Source organism: Aquila chrysaetos, chromosome 9 (genome assembly GCF_900496995.4).
Source record: "Aquila chrysaetos chrysaetos chromosome 9, bAquChr1.4, whole genome shotgun sequence".
Taxonomy (NCBI): Eukaryota; Metazoa; Chordata; class Aves; order Accipitriformes; family Accipitridae; genus Aquila; species Aquila chrysaetos.
Genome location: NC_044012.1, coordinates 15541987 through 15566027, shown reverse-complemented (window position 1 = coordinate 15566027; position 24041 = coordinate 15541987). Strand labels below are relative to the sequence as shown.

The following is a 24041-nucleotide window of genomic DNA, read 5'->3' as shown; positions in this document are numbered from 1 at the left end:
GGAGGCGGGCGGCTCGGCCTCCGCACCGCTCCGGGCCCCGCCAAAAACCGCCCATCCCGCCGAAAGGCGGGACGAAGCCCGGCCTAGGGAGGATCGCTTCGGCCGCCCTCGCTAAAGATGGCGCCGCGGCTGTGGAGGGGCGCTCCCCGCCTCCTGGCGCGGGGCGCCGGCAGATGACGTCGGCGCGCCGTGCGAAGGGAGCCTGGGGATTCCCCGTGTTGTTGTCCTGGGGCCCGGCGGGATGGGAGGCCGGAGCGCGGGGCGGCGCGGCCGGCGCTGATGGCGGCTCGCTGGGCAGCCCGCGGCTCCGAGCCGGGGCCGGGGGTGGACGAGTTCACCGTCCCTGCGGAGAAGAGCCGCCTCCTGGAGGGGAGCCGGGACCGCATCGAGGGCTTGTTCGAGGTGCGGCTGGCCGTGCTGGGGGCGCAGGGGGACTGGCGGCCCGCGATCCCGCCGCCGGGCCCGCCGCCCGCCGCCGCCAGGATCTGGGTGCAGCTGGCGGGCGGTGGGAAGGCCGTGCGCAGCGCCAAGGTACGGGGGGCCGGGGGCAGGGCGGGAAGCGCTGGGGCCGGGGTCACCCGGACGGAGCCTGGGGCTGTGTTTGCGTACGGCAAGGCCCCCCTCGCCCGGGGCACGGCGCCGGGCCGCTGCGTGCGGGTAGGAGCAAGAAAGGGTGGGGGAAGAGTGCTTCACGAGGAAACAGAAACGGTCCTGCCTTGGCAAATAGGTGTGTTCCAGGTGCCAGGGTGTCTCCCATGGTGTTGACATAAGCGTAGATAATAATGAGAAACAATTCAGCTGAGAAGTGCAAAGGTCGTCGGGATTGCAGAGGGCGTTACGGTCCCCACGTTGTGAGATACTACTGCCGTCTGCTGAGGGGTTGTAACACCTGTGAGAATGGGCCAAGTTCTGGTTTAAAGCGCGATTAAGATGTATCGCTCTCCTTTTCCTTCGCGAAGTCAGGAAATTCTTCGGGGTTGGTTGGGTGTTGCCATGTTTCACAGTTGCTTTATAGACTTAATTTATTCTGTGGCATTTAGTAGCTTATTAGCAAAGCTCTCGCTAACAGCTTAACAGAGCTAATATTTCCTTGGTGTAAAAGTTGGCAGATCCAGACTGCTTTGCCAGTCTGTTTGCTGGAGCAGATAGCTTTCTTTTTAACCAAACGCTACACACGTTAAAAGAGAGGGCCCTCTAAGCTGTTTGTGTCTCTGACTGTGACACTAGTTGCTGTGAAGTATCTTCACAGAATTACTTTGTTAAAACTCTTTTACAACTAACCTTGGGGGGGCTCGGCAGGAATGATGAAATTCATATTACTTACAGTGGACCTGGCAACTATAGGTGTTTGAATCATGTGATGAGAATGGTACTGTGAGCGCTAGCTAGGCTGAAGGTAGCTTTCAAAACGAAAATCTCAGTAAGTGGGCAATTGTGTCTGTTTGTTTGTTTAAATACGCATATATATTAGCGGGGTTACTTAGCATATATGTTGTGACTTAATTCACAGACTTGGCAGTCCACTTTCAAAAACTTGATTCCTTAACTGTGTAATGTATCAGACTTAGAAGGAAAATGCTATGAATGTTGAGGTTTTTTAATTATTTGACTCTGAAATTGATTTTAAGCCCATTTGCTTGCATACTGGGGCTCAGAGACTCCAGAAGCTGTTACAGGTATCATAAACAGCTATTCATCTTCTCCAGGCAGCTGCAGTACAGCTTGCTTTTTTCCAGAAAATTAAAGCCTGAAATAAGCAGCACAAGATTTCCATTTTCTCATTGCTGCTTTTCCTAATAACACACAAAATGTTTCCTACTCCACATACTTTAAAGGGTAGGGGTGACTTGTCCCTTACATGTACAGCAATTTTCAGACCCTATCTGGGGGGATTATTGACTAGAAAGTACAAACAATTGCATGTTTCTATTGTCTCCCTTTAAAAGGTTTGGTGATAGCAATTTGTGTTTTAATTCATCAGTCACGTGCAATGTATTCATTCTTAAGTGCTGCTTAGTAAATGTGAAGAAAAAAAAAAAAGTTCCCAGATTTTTAATATCCTTTTTTCTGATTATGTTACTGTCCTGTTGCTCTGCAAAAGCAGTCATATGATGACTAAGGCATGAAAAGTAATCCTGTGGATTTTGTTGCAGAAGCAGTTTGTGCTAATATGGTCTTGAAGCAGCCTGCCATGATGCCTTTGGTGATGTAACTCAAGAGGTGATAGGAAGTGGTGTTATGTTATTCATTACCTTCTATTGGTTTTCAGTTCCATTTAAAAGAGAAGTTTAGCTTCCAAGAGTAAAGAGAGATGGGAGTGTGCAAATACAACGACTGCAGTTTAGAAACTGGTTTCTCTACATTATAGAATTTTAAGCATGGAAAGAGACAATTTGGGGAAAAATAATGCCACCTGAAAGAAGAAATAGTATACTGTATTGACAGAGTTCTGAACTCTTGACACGTTTAAAACAATGCAGTGTAGTGAATTTACCTATAGTAACTTCTAGGTGGCAGAAATAGCAATGGGATTTTTTTTTTTCTTTTATCTATTAAAAACCTGAACTTCTGGAACACAAAACTATCTGGAGCCTGGAGTTTTCTCAGTCATTTGTCAGTATCATCTGCTTTTTGAAAATAATGAGTTTCAAAGCCCTATGTGGAAAGCTGCTTGGTATTGAGCTTTTTGGGTGTGACTTTCTTTGGTATTATATACCCATTGTAAGTAGGTGCTCTGGCAGTTGTAGTTTTAAAATATGAATATTTTATTTGGTTAGTAAGGGAATCTATCAGAGTCCAGATAGTGGTTTTGTCGTTTGTTTGAGTTTAGCATTATTTTTTTTCTAAAGGGTATCTTAATGGATACTAGTTACGTTGTGCCATGCCACAGGATTGATGTCCTTGATTTTGGGTAGTAAGTATAGAATAAGTAACACATAATAACAACTTAAAAATATAGGATAGCTACTGCTGGGATGAGCCTTTGCAAATCATCTTTAGAAATTATTTTTAGAAGTTCAGTTTTATGGACTAGGTAGAATTCTCTAGTGCAAGGCATTTGTTCATGAAGCATGTTCTCTTTGACCAAAGAATGGGGATGGGAAAATAAATCGCTTTTGACTTGTCTTTCAAACTGTTTGAGCTACAACTTGAAACTGATAGTAACAGAGTATTTAAGTAAATTTATTTATAAACAATAGGATATAAAAGAAAGTTAGCCTTCTATGAGATCTATTTAAGAATAATTCAGATATCTGTACTTTATCTCTATTATCCAGTTTACTGGCAGTATTTAGTTTCTCACATTTGTTATGCTAAGTTGGCTTTATTTTCTAAAGTACTTGTCCTTTACTGACCTTACCAAAACTAACTTTATACATTAGCTGTTCACAAATATTCACTCTGCTGTCTTTTTCTCCTTCTAGGAGTATATTAAGGGACTCTGTGAACCTGAACTAGAAGAAAAGGAGTGCTACCCGAAGGACATGCACTGCATCTTTGTTGGTGCACAGAGCCTGTTTCTCAACAGCCTTATTCAGGACACCTGTGCTGATATAACAGTGCTGGAAATAGGATTGCTTAGTATTAAGGGGGGTGCAGAAGCTGTTGTCATGGCTCAAAGTCATGTTCAGCAGCTTGTGAAGCTTTTTGAGAATAATGAAAGCTTATTAAGTGACAATGAATCGGAGATTAAAAAGCAATTCAGACAGTTTGTGGAAGCACATGCAGATAAATATACAATGGATTTACTGATTTTGCCTAGCTCACTAAAAAGAGAACTCCTAGCTCTCACACAAATGGAATGTTGTGAAGTGGAGAGCAATATCATAGATCTTACAGGTTCTGAAAGCCCAACAGAGCTTTTACAGAACAAAGCCTCCAAAGTAATCGCTACAAACAGAGATGGAAGAGCAGGTGGTGAGGAAGCAAGAAACAATGCTGGGACACCTGTAACTGAGCTTACAAAGCAAATGGACACTGTGTTTTCTGATGCTCCTGAAACAAGTTTTATTCCTATAAATGTTGTGCCTCTGTTAGAGGCAGTGGTGTCTAAAGAAAGGCAATCATGTAAAAGAAGATCTTCTGATGATGAGGAAAGGCTCCCTAAAAAGCAATTCTCTTTGGAAAATGATCAGGAAGTGAAATCTCCTTCACACAGTAATCCTTCAGACAGCAATGTAGTTATTGATCTGCTTTCGGATAGCTGCAGTGAATCAGATGAACCCAGTTATTGCCTTAAAGAAGGTGATGATATCAATGAGGAAATGGAATATAAGATCCTTGTGAACTTTTTCAGAACAATGGGATATTCCCAAAATATTGTAGAAAAGGTTATTGGTATCCTAGGACAATCTGTGGAACCATTAACATTGCTAGAAGAAATCGAAAAGGAAAATTTAAAATTTCAAAAAGAACAGGAACAGTCATCTCAAAAGCCTAGAACTATCAATCCTCCTTTGGGAAATAATGCAAATAATTCACAAAAGCTAGAAGACAAAGGCATTTCTAGCAATAAAAGTCCACTTAAATCCAGTCATATTTCAAAGGAGACAAAAAATAAGTATCACAAAATAAGAGATGCACCAAATGTGCAAGTTGATGAAGAAGATAAAATGCATATGTTGGTATGCAAACCTGCTTCTCCTTCCAGTAAAAATTCAGCTATGTGCTATAAACAAAGAGACATTTATTGCCCTGGTAGGAATCTCAGTTCAAGGTCAAGTGATATAGAAACTGATGGTGGTGTAACTTTCAGCACTGTACGAGCTGGAGCTCTAAAAGATGTTGATTTTGTAGCCAGAGGGAGCTCAGATATGGAGCGTATTTCACCTAAGACTAAAACTGCAGTTCAGCAAAAATCTGCAGGGCCCTCAACTGTACAGAATAGTCATCCTGGTTTTGAGGACCAATTAGGACACTGCAGCTCTTCTCAAGTGAGATCTCTCAACCAATGCCTTTCCCAAACCTCAAATTCTGAAAATCCTATCCCAGACCAGGTATTGTCTTCACAAATACATCCTTCAAATCCTGATAGAGACACAGTGGGACCACACAGACATCATCCTGATCCTTCAGTTACTGGAGTTCAAAGATTTTTGGAATCTCTGAAAAAGCCATACAGATTGGAATTGAAAAATGAACCTGGGAAACCATATTTAAAACATATCATTATTGATGGAAGCAATGTTGCAATTTCGTAAGTATTGTTCTTTTCAGCTACCTCTTTATTAAAAGTTCAATGAACTTTCAAATGAAATGGGGACTAAGAGGTTGCTGTGGCATATGTAAAGTTTTTGGTAGCTAGCTTTTTGGTGACCAACAGTCCATGTACACAGCAAGGTTTTTCAGCTACTGGTAATGGCTACATTGGTAAGTTGTGGTAAGGCTTGATAATGAAAAATTACATGAGATTGACAGTAGCCATTTTAATTTCCAGTGCATAGCAATTTTGATAGTTTTTATTCTCTGTTTAGTGACAGCATTCATTTTTATGACTGACTTGTTTAGAGTTACTATTCTTTGTTGAGATACTGTGCATAGAAGGAAATTCAGAAGTTTTTAGCAGGTGCGCTATATGACACTTAATTCAGTACACAAATCCAGCTAGAACAGTGTGGTTGTGGGATGTTCTATCATGAAACAATTCTTGTAGAATTTACTTCTGGTTTAATAAAATTACATACTCTGAAGTTGAACAAATGCAATAACTGGTTAAAATAGAATAAGGAAAATCCTTATTTTGACTTTAAAAATTGGTTGGTAAATGCAATACTCTGGAAAAAACTTTCTGTAAAGCCTTTTAAGACTTATCTTTCCTGCTCTGTTAGAAATTTGTGAATTTGTAAAAATGGGTAGCTCAGATTTATGAAGCCCAAATACTAAAACAATCTGAAAAAAACTTGAATACAATAGGCAATGAAAGCTAAAACTAGATATATGTTAGAGGTAGATGAGATCCTTTTTGATAACAGTGTTTCAAAATGAAAAGTGAATTAATTCTACAGCATTTCTTTACAAGGCAATGGTCAAATTTGAAGCCTCATTTGTGCCATTTCAGAGCAACCTACTTTGAATTATCAGTGCTCGAGCTCAATGTAACACTTCAGTCAGAAGTAATTTCAGTGAGTCCTGCTCTGTTGGAAGCAATTTTATGCATGAAACTTAATTTGCTTTGCACACACCTAACAAAGAAGTTGAGTTGCCATCAGCTTAAGAGTAAAGTGTTTTGGTTTTTTACTTTTGCTCTTAGTGTCTTGTGATTTTAAAGTGGAGGTTCTTATAGAGTAGTAATGTATTTGTCCTTTTACAACATTACACATTAGTGCTTGGGTCCTGTTAATTTTTGCAAATGTAGGCACACAACAAAAATATTCCATCCCCCTCCATAAAACTTGCAGAATAGAGAACCATGTGTATGTGTGCACACACCTTGTCTCTTATTCCTCCTGATACCTGAAAGGATGTATGCAAACAATAGTAGACAATTATAGGGCTGTTGGATAATTTTAATAGATTGGCTGACAAGGCACCATGCAAACAAACCCTACGAAATGGGCACAGTTAATACTGAAAAGATCAAGAAATCCCTTTTATTGACTATGATGCAGGGATTTTCCATTATTGTAAATAACTTCAAATTCCTTCCACCCCCCCGCCACCCCCGTGCTTCTATTGTAGACAACTTTGGAGGGCATTGTCAATTACAATTTTCTTTTTAAAGTTTGTTATAACTAACTGGAATAGCAAAAATCAGTTAGAACCTATATCTCTAAAATTATGTTTCCCTTGGTTCATTTTAACATTTGTCTCATCAAAACTCCTTGCATTGATTGCTGTTCTCTAGTCAGGAGGAGACTTGGATTTGTTCTTTTTATACGAAGTAATTTTGAAAAGTAAGCATGTCAAGATTTTGTCATTGTTTGCTGTGGGCCTTTTTTGTAGTTTTGGAATATGAAAGTGAGCAATGACAAATGCAGTATTTCTTCTTAGTGAGGAAGTGGTAGTTTTTAAGAACAAACTGACTGACTATTCTGTTCCACTCAACAATGTAACAATAAGTAAGAGTAAACTTACTATGAGAACTTGCTGTTAAAGATTTTTTTGGTGCATTCAGAGTTCCTCTGCTGAACATGCATAAACCCTTCCAAGTACAGAAATCAGTTTTCATTCTGAAACCATGCTGCCAGAACCAAAATGGAGTACTTTAAGCAAAACAATAGTAATTCTGAGAGAGATTCTCTGTATCCCCAGACAAAGTGGGAAAAGATTAGCCTATTTAAGTGTTTTTTAAATAGTTAAACTATTTTAAAATATGGATTTTAACCTTGGAGACTGGAAGTCCTGAAGAGCCTCATATCAGCTATATTATCTTGTATTTAGTTGTCACTAATTCTTGCATAGGATGTTTTCTAAGAATAGGCCACACTACTACCAGTGATCCCATGAATTCTGTAGGATGCTCTTAGGCTGAGAAAAACACATCTGACTGGTTAAGATACATGTATCATGTGTCATCTACTTCCAGCTATTAGATGAAAGACGCTTCCCAAAGAATGGGCTTAAATGCTGTTTAGGGGAAGAAAATAAACTTCCAGGAAAAAAAATTATTATGTTATGTACCTTAGAAAATAATGTCAAAGTCTGTCCTAAAATGAATTTAATGTTTCAGACAGTTGACAGCTGGTACAGTTTCCCAGAAGTAACTATGTAAACACAGATCTGCATGTGCATGTACACACAGTTGTGTTGATGGGGAAAAAAAATGGATGTATGCTTCTAGTTTCACAGAGATGCCCTTAGATATTATTCTTTTGTGGTTATGAAAGACCTACTTTAGCTCCTAAACATCTTAACAAAATTCATGGAATAGCAAAACTTCCTCAATTGTTAGGGATAGTAAATACTTCGCACTCCCTTTTCTCTGTTATACGTATGAATTTTGCTTGAGAACAGAAATAATAAATTCTGTTGTTATTTTTGTGAAGCGCTTGTGTCGCAGTTAATATTATTTTAGCAAATTGGGAAATCAATCTTAACTTCTTCCCTTTATGTACAGTCCTAGCCTGATGATTTCTATTTTGATACCTTGCTATTTGCTGATAACTTCAGCGTTCAACTCCGGGGGGTTCCTAACATAAGAAGGACATGGACCTGTTGGAGGAAGTCCAGAGGAGAGCCACGAAGATGATCAGAGGGCTGAGGCACCTCTCCTATGAAGACAGGCTGAGAGAGTTGAGGTTGTTCAGCCTGGAGAAGAGAAGGCTCTGGGGAGACCTTACAGCAGCCTTCCAGTACCTAAAGGGGACCTACAGGAAAGCCAGAGAGGGGCTGTTTACAAGGGCATGTAGCGATAGGACAAGGGGTAATGGCTTTAAACTGAGAGAGGGTAGATTTAGATGAGATGTAAGGAAGAAGTTCTTGACTGTGAGGGTGGTGCGGCACTGAAACAGGTTGCCCAGAGAGGTTGTGGATGCCCCATCCCTGGAAGTGTTCAAGGCCAGGTTGGATGGGGCTTTGAGCAACCTGGTCTAGTGGAAGGTGTCCTTGCCTATGGCGGGGAGGTTGGAACTAGATGATCTTTAAGGTCCCTTCCAACCCAAACCATTCTATGATTCTATGAACTTACATAACCTACCAGATGATACCTTGAATTCCTAGATGTGTAGTTCATTCAGAAATATTTCTGCTGATGTTTTAAACTTAATTCACATAAAAATATATCTTACTTTGCCTGGGGTTTTTTGGCAGGCCTCTCATGTATTTGCATGTGTTACTGCTAGACCATTATTTTTCCCCATTCAGAACAAAACATACATTTTTAAAGATGATTAGCTTCAAATGCAGTTTAAGGACCAAGGATCTGGTAATACAGAATTGTTTGCAGTTAGTCTAGAAAGTCTCTATAGCACAGATGAGGCATCAGGTGTAGATCTAAGTAACAACTTCTGTTTACGAGGAGAAATGCTTTCCTACCAAGTGATCATTAGCTGAAGAGGGTCATCATCATCCTTTTAAATTGATTTCCCCAGGTTAAAGAGCCCAGAGCTAGTCCCATATGACTGGCAACAGTAAAACTACTCAGGTCAATCACTGAAGAATTAATTGAATTAATAGATTAACGTTTTCTGTCATTTTATAGTCTTGCTAACTTTAAAGGAGAAGCCTGACATGATCCAAAAACTATTAACACTGCTTTAATTCAAGTACAGTGCAGTAAATAGTTTTCTAGAGCAAACATTTCCTTACAGTTCAGACTCTGTTATTTAGAAAATAGTGATGTAAAAGTGCAAGTCACAACTGAGTCATAAGCTACCTTGAACTTCTAAAAATGATTTTCCAAATGTGTATTAGTGGAAGAGAAATGCAAATTGTTGGGGTCATGTAGAAAATAACAAATGCACCACATCCTCTTTGTCTATTTTTTTTTTTTTTAATATGAAGAGATTTTTTTTTTGTCTGCATATTTCATCCATGGGGTTTTGTGTCTTTTTTTTTTTTTTTTTTAAAGAACAACCAAATACATCTGAAACCAATGAATTAAAAGATGGTGAATAAACATCTGCTTATCTCTGATGGCTGCAAGACTGCTGTAGGCAGTGGCCTCCTAACATTTTTTGATTGAATACCGCTACCAGTAAAAAAATCTTTGAGCATGCGCCCCCAATATATGTATATTTATCAACTATACAGGTGCATTACTGAAGTTCTAATATTTCCTTCATGGACCCCAATGAGGTGACCATGGAGGTATTTAAATGTCCTACTAAATAATCATGGGGGTGGGGGTTAATGTAGGTATTATGCAGCTTCCTTCTGGCTAAATAAAGCCTCATTGTTTTCTTAGATCTTAGAAAGTGAAGAATTGTTTTCAATTTTGCTTTGAATTGTTTTAAGTTTTACTTCTTAGTACCTTGAGGTTATGGACAGCTGCTTCCATACCTATATTGGTCTGGGGTTTTTTTTGACCTCTAAATGCCATGTGTTTTGGAGGTAGGGGGAGGGGTGTGGATATTAATGCATTGTCCACATACTTTGGCTAAGGCTGAATGGGCTTCTGAATCACTACTTGCCTTGTGTCTTAAGTCTGGAAGACTGCAAGAAGCTGAAGAATTTTTCCTCTTGACACGTGCAGCCTCGTAAAAATGGCACATTGATATATTAATGCTAGCTGCACTTTCAGTGTGCTTGTTGAATTAGAGAAAGCCCAGAGTTTAGCTGCTAACAAGTATTTTTAAAAATTGCCTCCTCTTGTGTGCTGCAAACAGGCCTCTCAGGGCAGACTGAAATATCCAGATAGTTGTCAGGTAATTTTAAATTAAATTTTATTAAAATGTGGAGGAAACTCAGAATGAAAGAACAATTGGATGGAATTATATCTTGCTAGAATTGTTTGTAAAAATGATATGTACTTTCCTTAATTTAGTTAAAAAACCAAAGGGAAAATGTTACATGTCCCAGAAAGCAAACTGCTGTTTGCTGCTTTGTGCTGCTTATGATCATCTCTCGTTTAACCTAAGAAATACCTCTGCAGGGTCTTCATAGTGTTTTAAAGAACTGGGACAGCCAAAACCAGTATTTACAATGGCAATTGGGGAACAGATACAGTCTTTGAGATGGATGTCTTGAGAAGACCACCTTGCTGTGATAATTTGCTGTCCTTCAGATGTTTACCTAGCTCAAATAAAGCATTTCATATTTCTGTTTATCTAGCAGTGACATATTCATTCATATTATAGCTCACCTTAATTCTACATGTTATTTGATGAAGTTAAATATATTCCTTCTATTTGCATGCTGGGTTTTTTTTTTTTTAAGTTGCTACAATGCAGAAGTCTGTGATCATACTGGACAAATCAAGAGCTGCTGTTCTAGTCTTCAAAAGATTTAAAAACCAGAGAGTACGCTGTGTAGTTCAGCAGGTTTGAAGGTCTAAAACAGGAGAATGGACAAGTAGAGAAGGCACAATTTTCAACATGAATGTTGAGACCTCCGCATCTCTTGAAGTCCAATTGAGAGCCATTAATACAGTGAAAGTATTTAACAGTTTTCTAGTTTATTGAATAGGATACCTAACTTAAAGTGGAGGAATGATGACTGCATTTTAAGTTTATGACCTAGAAGGTTTATGAGGGGTAACTCTTCTGTGACAATTGCATTCCTTTATTTGACTGCTCTTGACGTCAAGAACACTTAATTTTATTGGGGCAAGTGTGGCATAGGATTGTTTTTTCTCCAGAAACTCTGTTAATAAGTCAGATTTTTTGCCTTTTATAGTTCAGATCTAGCTTATTCATTTTCCTGCCCTTCTACATAAAACATCCCTCTCCAAATTCAGAGAACCCTAATAGATTTATATTTTGATACATTTATTTTAAAATTAGTTTACAAAATTGGAAAGGGATACATGAATGCTGGTAAAGGCCGAGTTTCACTGTAAAGTAATTCCATGGAGATGTTTTAAAGAACTCTCTGTTCAGAAGATTTCCTGGTAGGTTAAACTAGGGGTTTAAAGATACAATTCCATTCAAAACTAATAAGGCTTACTATTAGGCTTATAATATACAGTTGTACATTAACTAGGAGACTGGTTTAAAATATGAGTACCACTTGGTCACTTAACTGTTATGAGAAGAACTTTATAGTGACTTAACATCTAACTTAAAACATAGAATATGCACTACTTTGTAAGAAATGCTTTGCCTGTTCATGCCATCAGTTCTGATTCAGTGTGTCTTTTCTAAATAAGTCTATCTTTGTTTTGTCTAAGTGTAGCCTCTAATCTATGAAAATGTGAAGGGAAAAGTTTCTGAATGAAAACTGGATTTAGCCTTACGTAAAGTGCTAATAGGTGTTTTGTAGGAATTTATTCTAGAGGTATTTTTGAGGTCTTCTGTGTTTATTTTAAGATTCTTCTTCCAATATTCTCCTGAAGCTCAGTTCCCAGAATCTGGGTAGACAGTTAATTGCTAAAGGAGGACGTCCTGCCATGTGTTAAATGGGCATATAGGATCTTTGGGATAATTCAGACTGGGAGGGACCTCACAAGGTCATCAACTCCAATCTCTGTATCACTCATATTAGGCAGTTGCTGATTTTTCTGGAAAGTCACTTAACTGTGTTGCAAAAACAGGTAATAAACATTTTATATTTTTAAGGGGGGGGGGGGGAATTACCACTAAAATACAGTGTTTTAAAAACCTTTCTTCAAAGAAATTTCATTATTTTGGTTGAATACGGTAGCTCAGATTGTTGAAATGAAGGGACAGGAGGCCCTAATATCTTAATTATCAGAGAACTTCTCAGATGTAATCGTTGGGAATCAGTTGAACCAAAGGTGTTCTATTTTGTAGTGGGACTGTATTTAGAACTGCCACAATATTGGATTATGATCATTTTAATCTATAATCAGTTGATTTTGGAAGCCATGACTATTGGCCTCTTTTTAAAGCTAAACCACTTCTGATTACTCAAATATTGTTGTGCCCATAAAATTGAAAGGAGACTGAGGAATAAATTTGCAAAGTGATATTTCTATTCTCTTCTTTTGCTGAAGATCTCTTTCCATTTATAAGATTCCTCATCTATAACATTAATCTGCCTTTTACTTTGGTGTGGCTTTATGTGTAACTTCCTTCTTCACTTTGCAAGGTTTTGTTCCGTTTTCTTTGTATTCTTAGTCCTAAAACTCTGGTGAATTTAATCTCCCTTCTCTATCTCTCACCTCCAGTCATGGTCTAAGGAAGTTCTTCTCCTGTCGAGGAATCGCAATAGCTGTTGACTACTTTTGGAAACGTGGCCACAGAAATATTACTGTGTTTGTTCCACAGTGGAGAACAAGACGTGATCCTTACATTACAGGTGAGGGAAATAGTTTCTCAATGTTTTCTTTATCAAACTACATTGTAACTATTTCTTTGGATGCTTCTGTGAAGAATGAATGGAGAAAGAATACTTGATAAAATATTAAGCATGAGCAGTCTGGCTGCTCAGCATGAGTAATTGGGTTTCCATATACAGTGTGAGACACTCCAAAATGCTGTTTAGGCTAACTGATGTGCCATAAATGGAGGCTTCTTTGTTTGTTTGGGGTTTTGTTTGCTTTTTAATTTCTAGTTTCAACCTCTTCCTCCCCATTTTTATTATATTGGCAATTCTTCAGCTATCAATATGTCATTTCTGTAGATTAATAGGTACAAAACCAGCCCATCTTCTCTGCTAATTATATCTCAGACTAATTGTCAAATCTATAAATAGCCTAGAAGAAACCTTTTGTTTTTAAGAACAGTTGTTTCATGTTTTAACAGAGCAGGATTTCTTAACACAGCTGCAGGATGTTGGAATATTGTCTTTAACCCCTGCAAGGATGGTTTTAGGAGCAAGAATTGCTGCTCATGATGACAGGTATGGAATATACATAGTTTTTCAAGTCTTTTTAAACATCTGGCTGATGGTTGTTCAAGCTTAAAACTTCATGAACAGTTGTATTAGCTAGTTCTTCAACCTGTCTAGACAGCAAGCTGTGCATTCAACTTAAGACTGAGCTTTACATCTGTTACGTTATGTTATTGTCCTAAGAAACACTTCTATATGTAATTCTCTAATAACATTGTAGGTACTGTTTTCAGAAATTCATGGAAAATGGCAAAAAAAAAAATCCATTTCAAATGCATTGAGGAAGAAATTAGTCTTCTAGTAATGTTTTTATGCTTTCCTGATCATCAGTCTATCCCTGAATTGTCTTTTATGTTTGGGGAGCACTAGCATAAATCAGCTACTGATAAGGTACTACTTTGCTCTGGTTTTTTTCTTGATGCCGTTGTGGGTATGCCACAATGTGATTTGTAACAATGTGTAGTCTAGTAAATTTCCAAGTTGATTTGAGCACCAAAGTTCAGCTTCAAAATGTAGGGATCATCTTTCAGTAAACGAGACAACAGTAAGCTTTAGGGGTTTTTGTTGGGTGTTGGTGGCGTTTCCTAGTGCTTAACATTGCTATTGCCAGATTTTCCCAGTCTTGAGACATAGTTAAAAGTGCGTGCTTTTGAAGTGTTTTTCCACAACCAGCTTTCCTAAATCAGCATGGATGAGCAGTTTGCAGCTTTGAAATTGTGTTTTGCAGCTAGCTACAGTTCACTGGATTTCGGTTTCTTCCTTCCTACTAATAATCATTCTTACTTTATTTTTCTGATTACAAAACTGTCAAGTTTTTGCATCATGGGCATGCCTATTTTTGTTAGATTGCACAGTCGTGTACCTGATTGCAAACCTTGATATGCAAAAGATATATGAAGTAGAGTGCACTTAATTTATCTTTCTTGTTAAAGTATAGCAACTCTGATCTCTTAACTAATAATGTTGTAGCAAAAAAAATGTACAAGGCAGCCAAGTTGGAGTTGTTTACACACTAATGTTTTATATACACCCAGCATTTCATATAAAATGCTATGTAGGTACAGTATTTGTAGTTGAGATTACTGTGGAAATGAGTGTTGTGCTAACATATTTGCACTTTCATCAAAGTGTACACTTTAAAAGGACACCATCCATTATCTCTGCTAAAATAGTTTCAAATGGCAAAAAGCTTGTTTTCAGACAGGTAAAAAAAAAAGTGGGATTTTCTTAATAAATCAGTAGTTACCTCTTGTCACAATTTATTTAACAACAAAATGGTAGCAGCACTCTTTGTTAACAAGTGTTGACAGAGCAAACAAGTAACATGCATAACACTATCTTGCAGAACACAGACATTAATGCTAAGCAAAAACAGTGTCTGGAAATAAGTTTGTGTTGGAATGTGTAATAAATGCTGTATTCTTTAGTAAAGCAAACCATTTACCTCTACAAATATTTAGAATCTGATAATCCCATGGATTTGGGGGGGGGGGGGGGTGTCTTGTGGGGTTTTTTTAATGGGAAAAAAAGCCTCCCATGAAGACTGTGCTGCCCTATATAAATGCATGCTACCTAAAACATTCTATAAAGTTATATGGTGGGTCAAAACAGAGTAATTTCCTGGTAATCAAAGTGCTTGTTTTCATGCAAATAGATTACTCCTGGATGGTGAAATGTTTATTTTTTTTAGATCTTTGGACAATTTTCATCAAAGCAGGCTATCTTAACTGTCTTTGAAATTAACCTTACAGGTTTTTATTACACCTTGCTGATAAAACTGGAGGTGTTATTGTGACTAATGATAACTTCAGAGAATTTGTGACAGAATCACTTGCCTGGAGAGAAATTATTCAAAAAAGGTAATTACTCAATTTCTATGAAAGCTTAAAAGGATGTCTGTCCTTATAGTGTAGGCACTCTACCTTCATGTGGGATTTTTTATTTTTAATCTGTTATGCAATTCTTGTAGAGCCCAACAAAGTACTGTCTGTGTTTCACCACTTTGATTCATGGCCTTATAATCATGTGTTGAGTAGTCTAATGTCCCTATTATTCATGTATTCTCTAACGTAGGTCTGTTAATTGCTCGCATAAATAGGAACTTGGTGTAGCAGCCAAGCGATGTCACTTCTGAAGCTCGGTGTTAGATCCTGTTAGCGTAAACACTTTGCAGTCCATTCTCACAGGCTTTCTTGTTTTACATTTCATTTCTTCAAGGAGACGTGATAGCTGATGCAGACATACAGTGTCACTTCTAAGGTTTCAGAATCAATCACTGTTTACAGTAGTACAACAAACCAGCATAGCTAAACAAAATAATGAACACTTGCAACATATCCCTGTAGCCATTTCCCTGCAATTGTTGAGTGTCCTTTGGGTTTAGATGAGTTCACTTAGCTGTCAAATATCCCTGCTTCAGCTTGTGGATTCTCTGTGAATTACAGTTTTGCCCATGCAACTGGTTTCTCTTGTTTTGTTAATTTGTTTGGTTTGTTTTGTTTTGTTCCCCCGCAGTTAAATCAGGTCATTTCACTGTTAAGGTATGGTCTTCTGTTGCCCAAATTTCCCACTAATCCCTCAGAGTCTCCCTGACACGATCTAGTGCAGTGACTGGGATCTGTATAGGTCTGATGAAATAAGTAATTGAAAACTGTCCTGGATTCTCACAATATAGCTGGGAGAACATGGAATTGATGTTGGCTAATCATGTAGGTATTTATGCTATTTCTTGACTGAATTCTACCCAAGACAGGTTCTGTTCTCCTACGAAACTTTAGCAAGAATACTTAGCGTGTCATTCTGAGTCTGTGGTTTTTTAAGAGCTTGTGTTAACATCTGCTATTGGTTTTACTTCTGGGGAAATTCCACTATACCAAATTCTCTCCTTGCAGACAAATTTTAGTTGAACTGGTTTCCTTCAATGCAGATTTCCCCCTGTCCCAAAATGATTCCAGAAAAAAAGCTTTTTTGTGTCTTAACTGTAAACAGCTAATGCTATGTTTGCTAGTTGTGTGGCTTTCTGGTAACATATGCATTTTAGCTACGTGGTTGAAGATCCTTACAAGGAAGGGGAGTTTGAACAACCAGAAAACCCTCTCTAATCACCTAGAAAATTCCACTCTGGTCTGCAAAAATTTAAAATTTGCAGTCATTCAGCACTTGGTGTCCAAAAAAAACAAGTTCAGTGCAGTGTTATGGGAACAATTCACATAAGCTCCCATTAAATTATTTTGACAGTGAATGCTGGTTGTATCTAAAATGGGTTACTAGTTAAACATCAGTGACTCCTGATGTGGTGTGAAGTGTCTGCTCTAAGGCAACTTGTCCTGTGCGACACAGGTGAAGGGCAGTGAGGGTGTAATACATTGTTAGTAAATAATATTGAAAGAAGTCTCTTGCAGGTTGCTCCAGTACACTTTTGCTGGTGACATATTTATGGTTCCTGATGATCCTTTGGGAAGAAATGGACCTAGATTAGATGACTTCCTTCGAAGTGAAGGCTGTTCTAGGTATAAGCACTGTTTTCACTGTTGTTTGAGACAGTTACGATTTTGCATTTGAAATAAACTGTTTTCCTGGTTCACTTGAACACCTCTTTAGATTATAAAGGTACAGTAAAATTAAGCAAGAACACTGTAGGATGTAGTAGCTTAACAAAAACATGTTTTTCCTGTTACTTCAGTCTGTTCAGAAACTGCTGGTGACATTTGCATCTAATCAAGATCTCTCTCAGAACTAAGATAAGTAAGACAATAACTTCCTCTGAGATTTGATTGTGGTAGCTTTCATACAAAGGTGGTCCAAACTGTGTTAACATCACACAAAGCTGTCAGTGGTTTGGGTATGTGGTAGCCTGGTATCCTGTTAATTACAGTGATGTTATTTAAAAAACCTTGGTTGATTACTTGTAGCACCTATACTCCCACTATAAAAGAAACACTCTACACTCATATTCTTTGTCATGGGAGAGGCATTTCATTTCACACTTGATGGTACTGTACTGTTAATAAAATGATTTTTGAGAGGCATTGTTATTAAATGCGTTAGTATTTGATTCTTAATTTTAAATATTAACATATATTGTTCCTTTAAGATCATTGTACTTTTAAAATGTGCATATATGCAAAATATGAATTTGCTTTGCATTAACTTCCAAGACTTGAGAATATGTTTGCTCTTTTGCACAAAAAAATAAGCTGCTCTTTGCTCTTCTTTCACCAGCTTAATAATTATGAATGCTAATGATTATGAGGGGTATTGAGAGAGCTTTTAGAAACAAGTGAGGTAATTAAAAATCCGCAATACAAAAGGCAAGCATGCTTAAGGATTAATATAAAGAATAAGCAGGAATTTTGGCTATTGGAAAAACTTGAGGCAAGCGAGACATGTATATACCAGTAGGTCACAGGCTTATTTGAAAATAAGCATGTAATGTTGACATGAAAAAAGCAAGTGCAGTTCTAGAATTCCAGCAGGAAACCCTAAGAAAGTATTCAAGTTGTAATATAAAACCCTTACAAGATGTCATTTGGAACAGTGTGTTTTAGCTGCCTGTGTCGGAGAAAAATGAAGTGAAAACAGATTGTGTTCTGAGAGGTGACTGTGATGATTGTAGAAATGGAAAGAGACTTGAGAAGACTCTAGAAGAGCTTGGTTTCCTCTCTGTAAACTTTGAACTGGAACTAGGGTTTGGTTTCTGGGGGTGTGTGGTGGGGTTTTTTAAGACAGAGAAAAGGTGCCAGTGTAAAGAGTTAATTTTGTTCCTTCCCTGAGACTTTTCTACTTGAGTTAAGTGATGCAGGAAGCATAAATGGCATCAGGAATAAGATCAGAAACTAGAAGGATCTCAAGCAATTAGAGAGCCTTTCCATGTTGAGTAATGGGAGTTGTTGTAACCCAAATGCTTTTAAAATAGAGCTCTGTAATTTAGATACTGTTTCCCTTGGTGGTAAGAAACTAGACTGTAACATGAGTTCCAGTTCACATTTCTGTGTTATCTGGTGGCATCTGAAGCAGTCTTGGCCCTAAATTTTGTAGTGTTAGCAGTTAAGAGTAGCAACAACTTTTCAAAGCCTGAAATAAATCTCAATAATTAAGGAAGAATATTCAGATCCTGAAATTGCTGAAAAACTTCATTCCCTCATTAAGAATATCACATGAGGGAAACAAGGCCTTGATGTAAATGTGAGCACAGCTCACAGTCATGAGCAAAAGTAGATGAGGAATAGTCTTGTGGAGCATGTGGAGGCCCCTTTGGTCTGTCAGTATTTTCACGTGTTCTGGATTAGTGTACATGTGTTCAATGTATCTTTTTGTCCATGTAGCTCAATAATACTGATGTTGATACTTCCATAAAATAAGCTTTGAGTCTTGCTGTATTCTGTCAAGTAAAGTACTCGCAGCGTATTGGAACTAGTCCTAGATAATGTTAGTTAATGTTAGTCATGCCAGGTTCAAATTGAAAACTGTTACACCCACTGTTTTGTTTCACTTTGAAAAAATGCTTATCATTTGATACAAATCAGTAACTAGCTGAGCAGCAGTGTATAGGAGTTACATGCATTTTTCTTTTCTGTGTTTGTACAGAGACAGCTAGCATCTCCTTTACCTTAATTTAATAAAAATTTTTATTTTGTTCCATAGAGATTTTTGGTCAGCACAAAAGGCTTTACAGAGCAGTGGACAATATTCTTCTGAGACACCTTTCTTCGTACCAGTCCCCAAACCAACCAGTAGCAGTCGACAGCCTAAAAACAGAGTACATGGTGATCGTTCATCAACATGGCTTCCACTGGAAACAAACATACAGGCTTGTCTGGCAATTCCACCACAGAGATCTGCCTCAGAAACAGTACAGCTAAGAGAAGCACTGATAAAAATTTTTCCTGATTATGAGCAAAGACAGAAGATTGATCAAATACTAGCTGATCATCCATTCATGAGAGATCTTAATGCACTGTCTGCCATGGTGCTTGACTGAATATTATACAGGGGTTTTATCTCACAACTGATCTTGACTAACTTTGAATACCAATGTGAAGAAAAATGCTCTGTTGTTACTCTGTGAATATTCAGAACCTAATTTTATTTGTATAAACAAAGGTATTTTTTGTGTATGTTCTGTTGCTAATAGATGCCAGTTTTTGGTAAATTAAAAACTGCTGCTACTACAGATTTGTAGTTATATTTTCTATGAAAAAAAATCTTCTGCTTCACTTGAATTGCTTATTAAAGCAGTATCAGTTCTGAAGAACTGTTATCACTTTAAATAGTGTTAGCACTTTTTAAAAACCCCTTTCCTCAAAAGGGAAAAATCATGTCAGAGTCTTAAAAGTGACTCTTAGAGCTTCAGATATATTTTCCAGATGCACGCATAACATACTATAACATAAGCCATGCACCTGTCAGATATTGTTGGTGTTTTTATCTAGAGTATAGATATTCTTAGAAAACCTATCTCTACTAGCATCTCCTTCACTTGTGAACTTTGAAATATTTCTCCATGGAAATAAAACAGACCTTTTTAATATTTTCAGATACGAAGAATTCTAAGTAGTGTATATGTGAACCTGCTTTCCTTAAGCCTGCATCATGGATTTTGGAAATAGGCTATACTCCTAAAGGTGCATGGACAGCAGTTGGAAGATCACTGTATGGGGAGCAGTGGATGGATGTTCAGTGTATTGTTGAAGTACTGTCACAAGGTGGAGCTATGCATCTGTTGGTTTGTATTGATCAACAGGAAGGCTTCTGACATTCTGAAGTGCTCGTTCTTACATAAAAAAAAGATTAAATGCAAGGCAGATAATAGAGTGTTATGGATAAAATTGTATATTATATGAATAACTTAGGGATGCTAAGCAGCCTTCTAATATTATGGGCAGCTAATAAGCTTTGTGTATATGGGTAAAATTTTAGTGCCCATGGAATGAAAACCAAGAAAATCCATTTGCCTGTTCATCCAGGTTGAGAGATACTATGCTAGAGTAGTTAGGAGAGGGAAGGTTTCAATTAGAAAGTGTAAATTCACAACTGTCCTCAATAGAAGATATTTGTAATGCATTAAAAGATCTGTGATACCTACATTGTTTTTTCAGTTGGAAATTCTTTTGATCATCAATACTCTTTCAGAATAATTTTAGTATTTTTAACAATCTGCACTGTTACCTGTTTGTCTTTGCCCTCCCTGTTATAAATCTGAATGCTGTGATAAGCTGTTAACAGAATGTGATGCTGTCTTGTGCAGAGCTACTACACTGTAGTTAACAATCAGCTCCACCCCTTTAAATCTGTTTTGGGATCTATCCCAAAAGTAAGGTGGAAAAAAAGGAACGTAATTTATGAAAGCTGACCAATAGAACCACTTTCAAGAGCAGGAGCAAAGTGAAGATTACTGTGTGTCTATGTCTCTGTACATGCTATACGTTCCTTTTAACCAGTTTCTGGTGTTAAGTGTTCACGTTAGTAAAACCAAATCAGACTGTAAAGAAAATGTGGGCTACAGAGCCCATGTTAAATCTCTGACATACTGAGCCTTACCCTAAAGCATAAGTATAGTGACTTTCTCTCCACTTCCCTGGGTTCTGAAATCACTCTTTGCTTAACTGCAAAAGAGCTGAAATATACTGAGAAAATCAGGGTGTTGAGAGTCTGTCTTCTTGCATGGCCCTTTCACATGTATTGTGAAGTCAGAAGCAGAAGATAAAGTCTTGCTCTTCCCTCAACAGGAGCAAACTGAAATATGATTGCAGCAAGTGAAAATAAAAGTATTAGGAACAGTTATTATAGCATCTCAGAAATACAAGTGAGGGTGAAGAAAAGTTTCAAATATGTTTCTACATCAAAATAGACAAATCTTAATTATTTTTTTTTCTGTATAAATGGGCAATTCATTAGTCAGGTGGGCAGAGTCATTCTGACCAGCACATATTTGCCAAGAAGCAGTGCTTACCTACTAAGTGCTATGTGATCACCATATCACATAAAAACTGTACCCATAAAAACTTAGGCAGGTTCCTAAAGCCTGTTGTCACTGATTGGAGTTGGTGTCATTTTAATAAGCAGTAAGGGGATAAAGTAAGACCAGGGTTTTTCCTTAACAGGGATAGGATCCCAAGGAGGACAGTGGTGGTGAATTGGCTAATTCTGCTTAGTTCTACATTGGAGTGAGACACTGAAGCTTTGGGTCAGCTTCTTAATTCCTAATAAGCTCTTCTAGAGGCAATCAGGAGAATCAAGGAAATGGGCCAAGAGCAATAAAAACTATTCCGTGTCTCCTTTGCATATTAGTATACTCAAAACTGAAACCAACTGTGCAGTACAGAAGTGCAGATAAAGAAATATGGTTTTGTTTTCATTTGTTTGTCACAAGGAAGGAAGAAGATAAAAACTGGAGTATGACACTGCAGGGGCAGCAAAAGATAAGTACCATGTTGATTACTATCTAGTGTGGGAAGACACAGTGAAGTATGCAAACTCTTCACTAGCTAGCAGCAGATTAGGGAACTATATTAATGCTAGTAAATGCTGATGTGCTGTTCACTTTTATGTTTAATGTCCAATTTGAAAGGAATTAAAGAGGAATGTAGCATCAAGTGTTCAGCAGAGTAGTAGCTGATTACTTTTGCATGACAGCCTAGTTGGGAATAGTAGCTATCCAAAACCTGTAATCTTACCACTTTTTCCCAGATAGAGGACAGACTTGACACATTAATTGATTTTGATGGCAGAAGTTTATTGCTGGATGTTAAAGCAAGCTGTCACAGCTAAAGTTCATGTAAAATGATACCAAGTGAGGCCAAAGGTTCTTTCCTTTCTATTTTTCTTTGTTTAGGCTCTATTATCCCTTCAGCTTTGAGTTTTAAACACTGCATCTCTGTTAACGGGGAGTATGACAAACATAACCAGTATGGTCTGAATTTTCCTTGAGGGAAATGGGTGGAGCTGTTGCAATGCTATGCCATATGGTGGAGGAACACCCAGGGTGGCATCTTAACTGCACTTAGAACAAAACCATCAGTGCCTTTCAGTTTTGTTTTCACTTGTTCTTAGTTCCCTATTGGCCTACTTACTGTAAGTATGGCTGTTCATTAAATCCATAAACAGCCTCTTTCGGCACACAATAGAACTAGCACTGCATGAAACACAGCAACTGAGAAAGCTTTCTTGCACCCAACAGAACAAGTTTTTTGTTTGGATTTTTTTTTAATGGCAAAGAAAATACGCTTTTTTATGCAAGAAAGTTGGTTTGTGATTCTCCTTTATCAACTGTACGGAGTGCTCAGAGTGGAATGAGCAGAGGAAAAGGTCAAGTCTAAGTCTGAATGTACCCAGAATGTTCCTGATCCCTAGAATAAACTGATTTTCTGTAACATGGTATATATCGCTAATAGTTTTCAATTTCTTGGTATTTCCACTGAAATGGGAAGATAAAGGAATATTTCTTCGATCTTGCTCAGAACTTCCCTGTTGTCTAGGATAGGATACTCATAATTCCAGGTAGATACAACTACTTTTATGTGAACAGAACAGCCCTGAGTTTACCCATGATAGTAAAAAAAGTGCCAAGACCCAGCAATAAGCAACAAAAAAATCAAAATCCTGGATACAGGTATAATCTCCTAGCTCCATACTGAAACAATAAAATACTATAATTGCCTGAGTGCATTCAACTAGTTGTCCGTGTGATAACTAATGTGTAACTACTGTGGTTTAGTTCTGCTGTGATCTTTGTGTAGCAAACGGTGCAGTTCAGATACCCAAGGCACCCTGGGTTTGTCAGTTTGAGACCAGCAGGATCCAGCTCTAAGCAATGATCTTGGAGCTCTCTGCTCTGCTTCCTGCATTGCTCCTGATCCTAGCCAGCTCATGCTTCAGATATATTATTGGGTTCTGTGCTGGCAAAAGAGTAGTATAGTGAGTGACATGGTTTTGCAAGCAAGTCCTGCGGTGGTGGTGAGCCTGAACTTGTCATTCCTTCTGCACCTGAGCTAATGCCATGAAGTGTCTTTGTACTGTGTTTCCCAGTGTGTCCCATAATGTGGTATTTGGGCTTTCTTTTCCTACCAGTGTTAATGTCTTGTGTGTTCCAGGTACCTTTCCCATCATCTTGGAAGACAGAGTTGACTGAACCTAAAATAAAAACCATATCAGTTTAAAAATATGAAATATACTTTTGTATTTATTGCAAAATATTATTTCCTAATGCTAACTTGTATGAAGAAAGAAAAATATGAAAAATTGTCAAAATACTGTGATATGTAGGAAAGCTGTTCTTCACTGAAAAAAAGTGAAGATGAAAACCTTAATATGAGTAGATAAAAATCTCTAGGAAGAGACTTACAGAACTGGTAAAGTTTTTTCCACGCAGGCACACAGGAACATTACACAGGTCCATTCACAAGTTTGCTAAGGACAAGAGAGTGCCTATTGGCAACAGGTAACCTGCTGGGTGTACAGCAAGTGCCTATGTGTTCTTTTTGCCTGGGAAAAAATACTAATTGATTAATGATAAGCTAACAATATAATTGTAAATTGCCTTTTGTTTAACACAGAAAATGAGCATGTGGAGGGTCAATTTGTGGTGCAAACATTACTACATAATTCCCATTCTTTTTATAGATAGATCTGAGATAACGCTTAGATTTTAA

The 24041-nt window shown here is 37.9% G+C and overlaps 1 protein-coding gene across 4 annotated transcripts; it reads left to right on the top strand.

Annotated features, from left to right (window-relative positions):
* The first annotated feature begins 159 nt into the window (after window positions 1-159).
* On the top strand, window positions 160-19564 carry N4BP1 (NEDD4 binding protein 1). Of its 4 annotated transcripts, XM_041125834.1 has the most exons (8): window positions 160-531; window positions 3426-5197; window positions 12728-12858; window positions 13305-13401; window positions 15144-15251; window positions 16794-16901; window positions 17075-17136; window positions 19036-19131. In XM_041125834.1, exons 1-7 carry the CDS (start codon window positions 280-282, stop codon window positions 17094-17096), a joined length of 2490 nt encoding a protein of 829 aa, XP_040981768.1. In that variant the 5' UTR covers window positions 160-279; the 3' UTR covers window positions 17097-17136; window positions 19036-19131. The 4 variants fall into 4 exon arrangements, with proteins under 4 accessions (XP_040981768.1, XP_029881101.1, XP_040981766.1 ...); XM_030025241.2 differs by lacking the exon at window positions 17075-17136 and having other exon boundaries at window positions 19036-19564; XM_041125833.1 differs by lacking the exons at window positions 160-531; window positions 17075-17136 and adding an exon at window positions 663-2220 and having other exon boundaries at window positions 19036-19564.
* Window positions 19565-24041: the final 4477 nt, after the last annotated feature.